Raw genomic sequence first — 13,356 nt, 5'->3', positions numbered from 1 at the left:
CATTAATTAAAGCTCGCCTTTGCAATCAACACGCTTGCCATGGACCTAGGATCTTTTTGAGGCTGAAGGTCCTGCAGTCTAACCTGCATTCACTACAAGTCGGCGTCAAAGAGTTTCAAAGTCAACTCGGTCTGTGCTGGTTTTCAATAATATACTTTGATGCCAAACTCAGGTAACTGGGTATGAGCGGAGTCCTTCAATGCTTGCATGAGGCAGTAGGCGTGCGCTGCTCTTCAAGGAACGTCCTTGACGCCTACTTGCCTAACTAAATGGGTATGTGCCACTGGGAATGTGCCACTTTTCAATGACGAAAAAGATCCTTTAACCTTATCCGATGCTGGGGTAAACTAATCCGACGTTACCATCGTTCATGAAGGACAGAAACCTGCCGCTTTAAAAGGATGCGCCACAAATGCAATGAGTATGTGTCGCCTTTCAATGAACGCCTTTCTCACCAACGCTTTAGCGACCTGCATCATAAATCCAGTGAGCGTGTCACCAACTTGGGTCCTTGTGTACGTCTCGGGACTCCTCGATCTCCTATAAGCGAGTAAGCTGGTGATATGCTTGTTGTGTGCGACTCTTCTTTTTCATTGTTTTATACTTGTGCCAGCCATTACTTATGGACTGCTAGTGGCATATGTGCCGAATGGTGCATTCTAAAAGAGTGGGACAGATGTTACCGATTTGTTAACTGTAGAATGGATTTCGCGCTCGTACATGTCTTTTTTTCTGTTTCTTCTGACGAAAAAGATTCACCGACGATTATGATACTCCCTAAGGTGAAATTTGAGCGCGTGCAGCTCTTTATACGTGTTTTCATTGCGCGATATATTGGCTGGTGCGTACGATCTGTCTCATGCGGCACGTTGCAAACGGAGCGAAGTGTGGCGCCACTGCCTCGCTAATCTGGAGATCGTGAGAGCCAGCACGTGGGTGACGCTTGGGCGCGATTCACAGCAGCCGCCGCCTACGGACCTGGATGCGCGCTACTGTGGCGCCATCTCGCAGCCACCGTCGCCGCACCACGCTTTTCCTCTCACCCTTCCGCAATACTTTCCTCCTCCGCTTTCTGCCTCTAGGTTCCACTGCACCTCTACCTACGCTTTCCTCCTCGCGTCTTCCCTCCCCCGCTGCGCTCAGCGCTCGCTTTCATCTTTCGCTGTGCTCATTCGCTCGGTTACGAGGGACAACGCCGACACTCGATGCAGGAACGGGAGCCTAAAAGCTGCACTCTAAAAAGAAAGGTTAAATGGGGAGACTTCTGTCATGAGTGAAGTGCACGAGACGATGCGAACATGGTGCGTCGGATGGCCGGGAGAAATAGAAGATTACAACGACGACGTGCTGTGTGAGCTTGGCACGAGCGCGCCAAGCATCCAAGGATCTACTATAGTTCTGCAGCATCGCAACGGAAAAAGCAACAAAACAAGTACTAATCGGTAAGGCACACAGGGCAAAAACGGAGAAGAAAGAAAGTAGAGAAGACAGAGCAGCGACAGGGGGAGGGAGACTTGCTTATTATAAAATTTCGTCCTCCTATATTGTACTTAACAATGACGTAGTCACTCAGAGTGGGTATACGTGCCAGTACTTCCCAAGAATCTACATCTACGCTGGCGGTTAGAGGGAGGGAAGGCGACTAGGGTGCAGAGGGGCGAGCTTGACGGGCGCTTGGTCCCAGGCTTACGAGGCTTCTACCTAGCCGGTCCGGCACTTCTCGACGACCTGGCGTCTTCTTCTTAGCTGGCTGTGGTCAGCACGACGGTGACGACTTTCCTGAAAGCTGGGAAACGAGGGGGCGGAAGAGCGGTTAGCCGGGTGCCTAGACTTGGACCCCATGGGCTTCCATTCGATCTCTGCATGTCTTCTGCGAAGCCTGGGACGTCCTTTTACAACAAATTCCCGAACACAAGATTACAATCTAGCGCATCACCATGTACGGCTACTCTCCTCCGACTCTTGCTCGGTTCGGTTTGTGCTATATCGAATTGGACTGCTCAAAGGCCACCGTAACAGCTAACTGGTGAACTCTTTATTTGCTTTTCACTTCCTTTGTTTTTGTTATCCCTCCATAACATAGTTTATTCCATAACACTGTTTATTGCGCAGCTTCTTAATTTATCTCGTGCCGTAACGATCCTCTTGTATTTCATATGTAAGCCAAACGTAACTCCTGATTTCTGTGGTGTTTTAAAATGCGAGTGACGATCTTTTACTGATAAAGTCATATTTCGTGTGTTTGTAAGCATCCTCATCTTTTATTTAAAACATCTAGGCGCAGCACATCTAATGCGTGCGTTTCAATGATCCCTTAAAAGAACTTTATCATCGTAGTACCACTGGGTAAGCGGCACGCGAGGGAACGATCTTTAGCATTCGCAGGCACTGACGCATCGCGCTTCGGGTCTCTGAGGCCACACACAGACTTCTCGGCAGCGCCACTAGATGACGCAGCGTGTCCAGAAAGAAGCGCGAGAGAGGAGCCTTGTAGCACACGCGTTTCTCAGTGCCTGCACTGACGTGCCATGCATTTCGAAGGCCACGCGCACTTTCACTGCGCACCGATCGGTGTGATCAACTTGTTGATTGCACGCCACAGGCCTCGAGCGACCTGTCCGATTCCCGTAGCATTCGATCAAAATTTAAGCCGGTAGAAAGATGGTCGCCACATACGCTGGATGGCTAGCAACGTTTTTACAGCGAAACTGTATACCTCTAGCGTCCAAGGAAATTTTCGTGTCGTTGGCGGGGTAAGCAAAAAACTCCCCATACGTGGGCCGATCCCGGAGATAGGGCAATGCCATGCCGACTCGCGGCGGAGGTGAAGCAGGCGTCTAGTACTCCCCATACGTTTGCCGATTCCAAAGCTGGTACAGTACCGGCCCGACCCGCGGTGAAGGTGTAGCAGGGGTAAGCACTCCCCATACGTGGGCCGATCCCGAAGATAGGGCAATATCGGGCCGTCCCGCGGCGGAGATGCTGTTCGCCATTGAGGGGCCCACATACACAGCTTCGCTGGTCATCCTTCTTCAGAGAGTGGAAGGGCACAGAGTTTTCTTGCTGTGGCGAGCGAAGTTCTCCCTGCAGATTCTTTCGTTTTCACTCGGCTGTCACGGCGCTTTTTCTCCTCCACGAGCGGGCGTCACGGAGTTTCGCTTTCTTTTTGCGTTGAACGACCCGTATCCTGCGTTCTCGCTTCACTGATTTGTACGAACGGGATTGAGAGTGGTCAAACTAAACCTTGTGATGCAGTCCTCCTCGTAACGGGGCAATTTACGACACAACTGTAGCGCCGCAGGGCGCGAGGCACAATTTACCAGCACAATTTACCTGAATCCCAATTGACCTAAAGCAGTAGCCGGTCACTTTAATGAACATGGTCATATATTCGACAAAGCATGGCTGTATATATTACAAACGAATTTCCATTCACCTCACGAAAGGAAACATACGGAATCATACCTCATACAGAAGTTTAATTGTCTGCACCCGACGGGAATTAATTTAGCACGTGGCAACTTAGAGTCTTTAAAAGCGGTAACTTAAATCTGAAATTCTCATATCATTAACCAAGTAACAAAACACATTAACCTCACCTATTCCTCCATTTCAAAAATTTTTTTTCCCTGCCTACTACTCAATTTAATATACTTTTCATATTTTTACGTTTATATCAACTGTACGACCCCCTTTTGCCAAATACACCTGCCCCCGTCCGCTTCTGCGCACGTCATTTCCTATTTGTTATTCCGGTTTCAGTACGTCCCCCTTCTTTTTCTTTTGTCTGTCTTTTGTTATATATATATATATATATATATATATATATATCAGAAAAAAAGCAGTTCTGGGTCCGGGTAAATATTCACAGTGAAGTAGACGCGCGTATGCAGCGGCTTATTGACGTTTCGGCCGTTTCTGATGAAGGCCGGACCCCGGCCGAAACGTCAATAAGCCGCTTCATACGCGCGTCTACTTCACTGTATATATATATATATATATATATATATATATATATATATATATATATATATATATATATATATATATATATATATATATATATATATATATATATTGAAAAACCCTCACCAACACATTCCAAGGTCCCAGACGCCAGTATATCTTTTTCGGCGCCTCAGCCACACAGGGCATCGCCATTTCTGTATACAGCCGTAGCTACACCTACGTTGAGCTACTGGGCCTAACGTCCCTTGAAAGACCATGCCGCTGCCTTCCAGTTACACCATGCATTACACCCCAGACTCCTTGTCCTCACCTTAACTCCTTCAAAATTGCTGGATGCATTTTTGCTACGCTATTAAAGTTACACTTTCAACTGGTGTCTTTTTGGGTCTTTTTTAATGCTCGTGCATTGACCGCCTGACTGGCTCTTCTAAAGCCACAAAAACACGCCGCCAACGACACGCCTGAATGCTCCCTAACCTCTCGCTTCCCCAACACCCCCCTCCCCCAAGCCCCCCTTTGATTCTTGTTCTTTCCCTTTTTTGTCGGTGCACCCTTTTTTTCTTTCTCTGCTTTTCTTTCTCCCCCGCCTTCCCACTCTCGTCCTCTCGCCTTGGGAACCACGCTCACAGTTCTCTTTCTCTTCGATGTCTCTCCCTTTACAACCAGCCGCCACCGACAACAACCGCAAGTGACGTCACTGCACTAACCCTTTAAAACTAACATGCCGAGGATGACGAGGCCGCCTTTCACGAAGATAGGTCCTCCTATCGAAACGTTGGCCAGCCTTTCTGAGGCACCTTATGCCTGTTTATAACATTTATACCACTTTATGATTATGAGGCACGCCGTAGTGGAGGACTCCGGAAATTTCGACCGCCTAGGGTTCTTTAACGTGCACCTAAATCTAAGTTCACGGGTGTTTTCACAGTTCGCACCCATCGAAATGCGGCCACCGCGGCCGGGATTCGATCCCGCGATCTCGAGCTCAGCAGCCCAACACCATAGCCACTGTGCAACCACGACGGGTATAACTTGTTAGCCCTTCTTCTAAGAGCTACACAATCAAAAAACGGGAAATAGTGCTTCACATTCGATATAGCTACGCAGCCAACTAAGGCAGGGAGTGAGACCCTGTAGTACTAAGTTTCACGCCTCAAGTCAGCAGATGGCGCCACACTCATTTCAAAACTTCAGCGCAGGCCTATGCCGGCGTTTTCCATGTCGTGCAACTAAAAGGACGAAGGCCTGTTGCATATCCAGGAAGCCCGATAGTGAAATGAGGGAAGAAAATGAGATATAAACGTTATGAAGTCCAACGAAAACGTTTTTAATTTGAATCGGCATGGGAAGCTGGTCGCTGGAGTTTCGTTCCGCAGGTGAGCGCAACGCTGCTGGCTCATAACCATGGCGCTAGATAAAGAAATCAAAGAAGAAACGGAGATAAAACTGTCATGAGAAGAAGACAGGACAGAAACAGACAGTCAATACAGACAGACAAGACAGACACTCATAACAGACAGACAAGATAGACATCCATAACAGACAGAGAGTCGTAGCAGACAGACAGATAGGCATAACAGACAGACAGACGGACGGACGGACTGGGGAGTAGAGACGGTTTTTTCGATTAGAAACAAAGAAAGAAAATGTTGAGCAAACAAGTTCGTCAACAGGATTCGGACGAAGGGACGGATAGCTGGAGATTCAGTTCGCAAGCAAGAGTGCCGTGGCTCAAGAGCTGCGACCAATAGCGCTGTGAAGCCGCTTCTCTGTGCCGCCCTTGTGCTTGGCCCGACGCGGCAACACCGAGACACGAACCATGTTTGTCCGCTGAATGAATCAGTATCCGTCCCGTCGTATCGAATCCAGCTTTACAGAGGTGAAAGAAGAAACATTGTGTGCTAAAATATCACCGATATACGCGCAATGCGGCATGAACCATTCAAGCGGAAGATTTCATTTTGCCCGAAGCAGAAACAAGTGTCCAGAACTGTGCAGCACGATCAACGGCTTGCCGATCGAGTCCTGAAGTGGCGCCGCTTCAAAGTGTTATGCTCAAAGTGTTATGCTTCAAAGTGTAATCAAAGCTTGGTGCGTCCGCTAGGTCACCTCCATTGAGGTGTCCTCTAGTCTATTAGACTGTTACCGTGTTTTCCCTCTTCTTATATAATTACCACCTCCTCCTCCCTCGGCTCTGTCGGTTTCTTGCCGAGTAAATTGAACGGGCCGATCCTGTAGTATATCCCAAGTAAACTGGGCATATATCGGACATGTAATGAGGAGGAAAGATAACCGATGGTCATTAAGGGTTACAGACTGGATTCCAGGGGAAGGGAAGCGTAGCAGGGGGCGGCAGAAAGTTAGGTGGCCGGATGAGATTAAGAAGTTTTCAGGGACAACATTGCGACAATTAGCACATGAGCGGGGTAGTTGGAGAAGTATGGGGGATGCCTTTGCCCTGCAGTGGGCGTAACCAGGCTGCTGCTGCTGATGATATCGGATACAGCGTAACCTACGGTCACGTGGGTCACTTTGTGGGGGCCTCCATGTGAAGTCACGTAATCGCTATGCTACAAAGCACGGCGCAATTTTGGAGCGTTAACCGCTTCAAGAACGCTTCGCTTCACCCAGATACCGACATGCCCGTTGGGTCCGTGTATGTTTATTTCCATGGCGTTTCCATTGCTCCAAGGTGCAACTTCTATTTCTCGTGTGCTAACCCCGCTGCTCTAGAAAGACCACCGGTTATCTGGTACCTCAATCTTCCCGAATGCTCTTTACACGCGCTAGCGTCAACCGGTAATTGTTCTATTAGCCACAATTTTCTCGTTATCTTTAATGCCACAATCCTAAACATTGCTGCGTATGGCAAACTCTGGGTATAACTATGGGATGTTGATGACGCTCACGATGCTGATGACACTTACCAACGTTGCCAACATCGTAAACGACGCAAGCTGAGGCTGCACTGCAGTTCGAGCTGAGCTCGGGAGCCGGATACCACTTGCTGTTTTCGATGTCGTACCGGTCCACCCGCGACACGGTCGTCACTCCTGTTAAAGGATGAAGAAGGGTCAATCGTGTAACAGATTTGATGAAGAACAACACAGGTACAAAATGTTATTTTATGCACGAAGAATTATTGAAGCTTAAAGGGGCCCTGAACCACCCCTCGGGATTGGTGAAATAACACAGCCCGCGGGCAGCATTTGTTGTGAACATCTCGGACAACTTCTGCTGTCGTACGCGGTCCGTGGAGCTCGCAATCGGAGCGCGGTCATCTTTTTCTCAAACGCTGTCGTTTAAGAAAACCCATGATCCTCGCTCTTTTCTGTGTGCTTTATTTCGTCATAAAGCACACTCCAATACGCGGCTGCTATTGGTCGCTGCGTTTTGCTACACCGCGGCCGCCGCGAGGTGCCGCCACGAGTCCAGTGGCTGGGCGCACTGCGGCTCTCTGAGGACAGCCGCACTTGGCTTGCGTTTAGCGCGGCATGGGCACCAAATCGAAAACTTGAACTGCGCGTCACGGTGACGTCTCCGCCGTAGCCTTCGCAGTGCAAGGCACTGGAGGAGAAAGGGGAGCACAGCTGAGGCCGTGTTTGATTGCCGATAACTTTGCTTCTGCTGAACGCATCGAAGTACTTCTTGCGGCAAAGTGGTTCTTCACTTCAAATGTCTTTCTCCACTTCAATAAAAAGTGGTTCAGGGCCCCTTTAACTTATCGAACTTTTAAGAGGTTCTTTTTAAACAAGCTTATGGTCAACACTGCATACACTTGACAAATGGTACCAAGCGAGACAAGATACGACTGCGAACACTGTCAGGAGTCGTGCAGATACAGATTGGCATCATGGTCATAGGTGGCATAAAAGTCAGTTTGGCATAATATGTCGCGGAACATGACGTAATCTGTTCGCGTATGCGGTTGGCTCTTCCACACCTCTGATCTTTGCATACCAGGAATATCGGCGCGTGGTCAGCTATAGGGTCGCTGTATACACTAGAAATCGAGTGCCATCTATGCGGTCAGAAGGCACATTGGTCGGCCTTGAACGCCATTACGGCCAGCAGCACGGCTTAACAATTCCCTAGAAATGCTTCATCTATGGCTTTATCATTTATCAATATGCGAGGGAACATTGTGAATAGCCAACCGGGAACGCGAGTTTTTCGGACGACAAGAGACAAGCAGACGCGACGAGCGGATCATACGACACTCGGCGCCTCTCGGTAAGCGTTGAAAAACATTTCTTTTTTTAATTTTTACGCAAAAGTGTTAAACGCTGTTAAAATTCAGCAAAAACATACTGTGTACCTCGGCGCGCTCAAGACCGCGTGCACGCGTAAGATGCGGGAAACAAAAGGCTAGGACAACCGAGAATTGACACTATGTCGTGGAACCTATGCCGATCAGCAAGAACCCGCAAAGGGCGTACAAATTAGCGGATCTCTTACGCATGTAAGGCCCTCTGGGCCGTACTTATCGGCGACAAGGTAGCATAGTCGCCTGCGGGATTATAATACTGAGCTATTTCTTAGGCTCGGTTGCGGTAGTCGGAAATTCAAATCCTCCGCCCCCCTCCTTTTTTTATGACGATGGTGCATCTACGTATGACATCCTCCAGTGCACTACATCCACAGGCTTGGAGTGGCGCCTGACACCGGCGAAAGATGCCGAGAGCGAGTGGGGCTATACTAATCCAGGTACAACCAAATTAGGAAGGCCCACTAAGCTTGAACAAAGACACTCCCTCACCAGAACAGGAATTGGCCTCCCTGGCGCAGTATTCGGCCACAACCTCCCGACTGAAATGACCTCAATGAACGAATGGCCCTCAAGCTCCAGTAGCTGTGGAGCACCTGATCAAGGCGGCGGTCAGACTTGCAATGCAGCAGAGGGTGCTAAGAATACCTGGGTCAGGGCCAGGCCGCCCATGGAAACTGACCCTTGCAACGTTTCACACCTGAACCCTCTCGAGTGAGGTTAGCTAAGCAGGACTCTTCGAAGAAATATCAGACATTGTTTGGGATATTATCGGCCTTAGTGAGATTAGAAGAACTGGTGAGGCTTACACATAACGGCCATGTCCTCTGCTATAGAGGTCTCCCGGATAAGAAGCAATACGGGGTAGGATTCCTAATACATAAAGACATAGCGGGCAACATTGACGAATTCTACAGCATCAACGAGAGGGTAGCAGTAGTCGTAATCAAACTCAATAGGAAGTATAGATTAAAGATAGTACAAGCCTACGCTCCAACATCTAGCCACGACGATGATGAAGTAGATCAGTTTTACGAAGATGTTGAATTAGCGATGAGAAAAGGGCCAACGCGGTATACAGTAGTAATGGGGGACTTCAATGCAAAAGTGGGGAAAGGGCAGGCGGGTGAACAGGCAATTGGCAACTACGGTGTCCATTCCAGAAACGCTAGAGGAGAGATGCTGGTAGAATTTGCAGAAAGGAATAAACTGATAATAATGAACACTTTCTTCAGGAATCGTAGCAACAGAAAATGGACCTGGAAAAGCCCTAATGGTGTAACGAGAAATGAAATTGACTTCATACTTTCTGCTGATCCCAGCATAATGCAGGATGTAGAAGTAATAGGTAGGGTAAAGTGCAGGGATCATAGATTAGTCAGGACTAGGATTCACCTAAATTTGAAGAAAGAAATAGTTAAATTGGTCAAGAAAAAAAACAGGTCAACTTAGAAGCAGTAAGGGTAAAAGCAGACAAATTTACGCTGGTACTTGTAAACAAATATGCAGCCTTGAAAAAGAGAGATGATGATGATGACATAAAGGTAATGAATGAAACTGTAGCGAGGCTGGCTTCAGAGGCAGCAATTGAAGCGGGAGGCAAGGCACCAAGGCAAACCGTAGGCAAGCTCTCCCAAGTAACAAAGGACCTAATAAAGAAACGACAAAAAATGAGAGTGTCCAACTTAAGAGATAAGGTAGAATTCGCGGAACTGTAAAAACTGATCATCAAAGCGAAAATAAGTGAGATTAGAAATTATAACGTGAGAAAGGCTGAAGAAGCTGTTAAAAATGGACGCAGACTGAAATCAGTGAGAAGGAAAATTGGCATAGGACAAACCAAGATGTATTCACTGAAAGATAAGCTGGGTAACATCATCAGCAATCTCGAAGGAATAATAAAATCAGCGGAAGAATTCTGTACTGACCTTTACAGTACCCAGAGGACTCCGGAGCACTCTACTCTAAACAATAATGAACAGTATACAGAAACTCCTCCTATAACTAGAGATGAGGTCAGAAAGGCCTAACAACATGAAACGGGGAAAAGCGGCAGGAGAGGGTGGAATAAAAAATCGATTTATTCAAAGATGGAGGAAATATAATGGTGGGAAAACTGGCGGCTCTCTATACGAAGTGTCTATCGACTGCTAGGGTCCCAGAAAACTGGAAGAATGCAAACATTATACTAATCCACAAAAAAGGCGACGTTAAAGAATTAAAATTAGAGGCTAATTAGCTTACTCCCAGTATTACATAAAATATTTACCAAAATAATCTCCAATAGAATAAGGGCAACACTGGACTTTAGTCAACCAAAGGAACAGGCGGGCTTCAGGAAAGGTTACTCTACAATGGATCACATCCATGTTATTAACTAGGTTATTGAGAACTCCGCAGAGTACAATAAGCTTCTCTATATGGCTTTCATAGATTACGAAAAAGCATTTGATTCAGTAGAGATATCAGCAGTCATTGAGGCATTGCGTAATCAGGGAGTACAGACGGCTTACGTAAATACCGTGGAAAATATCTACAGAGATTCCACAGCCACCATAATTCTACACAAGAAAAGTGGGAAGATACCCACTTTTCTTGTGTACCACTGTAAAGAAAGGGGCCAGACAAGGAGACACAATCTCTCCAATGCTATTCACTGCGTGTTTAGAAGAAGTATTCAAGCTATTAAACTGGGAAAGCTTAGGAGTAAAGATCGACGGCGAATACCTAATACCTCAACAACCTTCGGTTTGCCGATGACATTGTTCTATTCAGCAACAATGCACACGAGTTAAAACAAATGATTGAGGACATTAACAGTGAGAGTGTAAGAGTGGGGCTGAAGATTGATATGCAGAAGACAAAGACAATGATAAATAACCTGGCAAGGAAACAAGAGTTCAAGATCGCAAATCAGTCTCTAGAGTCTGTGGAGGAGTACGTTTACCTAGGTCAACTAATCACAGGGAACCCTCACCATGAGAAGGAAATTCACAGAAGAATAAAAATGGGTTGGATCGCATACGGCAGGCATCATGAGCTCCTGACTGGGAGCTTACCGTTATCATTGAAACAGAAAGTATACAATCAATGCATTTTACCAGTGCTGACATACGGCGCAAGGACTTGGAAGCTGACAAGGAAACTTGAGAACAAGTTAAGAACCGCGCAAAGAGTGATGGAACGAAGAATGCTAGGCATAACTTTAAGAGACGGAAGGCGAGCGGTTTGGATCAGAGAGCAAACGAGAATAGATAACATTTTAATAGACATTAAGGGTAAAAGGTGGCGCTGTGCGGGTCATGTAATGCGCAGACTAGATAACCGTTGGACCATTAGGGTGACAGAATGGGTACCAAGAGAAGGGAAGCGCGGTAGAGGACGGCGGGAGACTAGATGGTGCGACGAAATTAGGAAATTTGCGGGTGCAAGTTGGAATCGGTTGGCGCAGGGAGAGACCTCCGTCCTGCAGTGGACATAAATAGGCTGATGGTGATGATGATGATGATACACCTGAATACACTCCGGTATCAGTGTTCGTTAGAGCATGATCAATTAACGAAGTAGGTGTGCCGGTTACTCGAGTAGACTCAGTTATGCGATTGCGGAGTTTGAATGACTGCGGAAGCAAGCTATAGTTATGATTCGCATCATTTGTTAAATCTACATTAAAATCGCCAACAACGACGATATGGCCGCGATTTGCTTGAGATACTGTAGCCAAGAGATTCGAACTGCCCTAAAAACGATGCCATTGCCGAGTTGCGAGGGCGGTAGACCCTACCATTAACAAGACCACAACTAAGCTTAATGAACAGTGCTTCAATGTCTTCGTCACTAGGAGACGCAGTGGACAGAACCTTGAAGGTAATGTGTAAGAAAGAGTGCAACACCACCTCCACGTGTGCGTGAGTTTTTTGGAAGCGATGACATCTTATCACCAAGTATAGAGACCAATTCACTATCCCTGAGCCAAGTTTCACTTAATGCAATGACACCAGAAGCAAATGTATGCATGGAGAGATGAGCTAGTAGAGTATTTAGGTCTTTTCAGACGCTACGGATGTTGCAGTGGAATATGGAAAAATTATCTTTCGTTACTTTGTCTATGTCACTAAATGAGTAGTACATGAAGATGGAAAGTTTATGCTGAGATGCGGTACACGTTTACACAATTTTCGTCAGATCTCTTTTTCATGTCACGTGAAGGACTGGGTAATTACCTGTCCTTCTGGCTAAAATTTTCCCCTCAGTACTCAAAACGAACTTCCAGTTGTTCTCTTTCTTGAGCTCGCGAGCTTTACTTAATTCAATGCCTTGTCTTCAACACAGAAATGCTCGTTAACATATAGTGGGTCATCACCCTCAAACCCGAGGAGACTGACGTTCAGTCTCGATTTTCTGGCAGCAGAAAGCACCTTGTCACGAGCTGAGCGACATTAGAACTTCACGACGACATCTGGTTCCGATTTGACCTAGTACAGCATCCTATGGAATATATAGATGCCACCTTCAGAAAGCATCGTTCTGATGCGCGTAGCCACCTTCTGCATCGTTTTCCCTACAGGTCCTCGTTTACAACAAACGGTAGGCCTTTTACTTCAGTGTTCATGTTCCGGCTGTGCTGTTTGAGTTTGATTTCTCGTATTGCGTTATCAAAGTCCTCTTTTAGCTACTGGTTCTCCGCAGTAACCTTGTAGGCTTGAGCCCTTCCCTCGGCTAGCTCTCGACTGCATGTGCTCGAAGCGATTGAATAATCGGCAAAAAAAAAAAAAGAAAGGAAAGAGGCTGGCAATGCCGCACGTAATGTGAACGGGCGTGTATGTAGGCTCGGCTTACCATTGAATCCCCCGATAGTGTAGATGCGGCCTTCGAGAGCCACTGCAGCGAAGTTGCTCTTCGCCACTGGCATGGACGGAAGCTCCGTGAAGCGAGCTCGTTTCACGTCCAACGCCACCACTGGAAAGCAGCGAAGGAAAAGTCGCAAGCACGCGTCAGAAGGCGGGGTGGGTTCCTTCGTCATCAGAGACAAAGAAACAACAACAACAACAACAACAACAACAACAACAACAACAACAACAACAACAACAACAACAACAACAACAACAACAACAACAACA

General features: G+C 47.0%; 1 protein-coding gene across 1 annotated transcript in view; it reads right to left on the bottom strand.

The window, feature by feature from the left end:
* Positions 1-5,272: 5,272 nt before the first annotated feature.
* Positions 5,273-13,356, bottom strand: part of LOC126533553 (kelch-like protein 10) — a 35,327-nt gene continuing 27,243 nt past the window's right edge. The window contains exons 10-12 of the mRNA XM_050180715.3: positions 13,076-13,195; positions 6,897-7,022; positions 5,273-5,379 (exon numbers count right to left, since the gene is read on the bottom strand). Coding sequence (XP_050036672.1) covers positions 5,366-5,379; positions 6,897-7,022; positions 13,076-13,195 — 260 coding nt within the window. The 3' untranslated portion in view covers positions 5,273-5,365. The remainder of the gene's footprint in view (positions 5,380-6,896; positions 7,023-13,075; positions 13,196-13,356) is intronic.

Source organism: Dermacentor andersoni, chromosome 7, assembly GCF_023375885.2.
Source record: "Dermacentor andersoni chromosome 7, qqDerAnde1_hic_scaffold, whole genome shotgun sequence".
Classification (NCBI taxonomy): Eukaryota; Metazoa; Arthropoda; class Arachnida; order Ixodida; family Ixodidae; genus Dermacentor; species Dermacentor andersoni.
The sequence above is the reverse complement of the archived record's forward strand: the minus strand, read 5'-3'. Positions and strand labels throughout refer to the sequence as shown.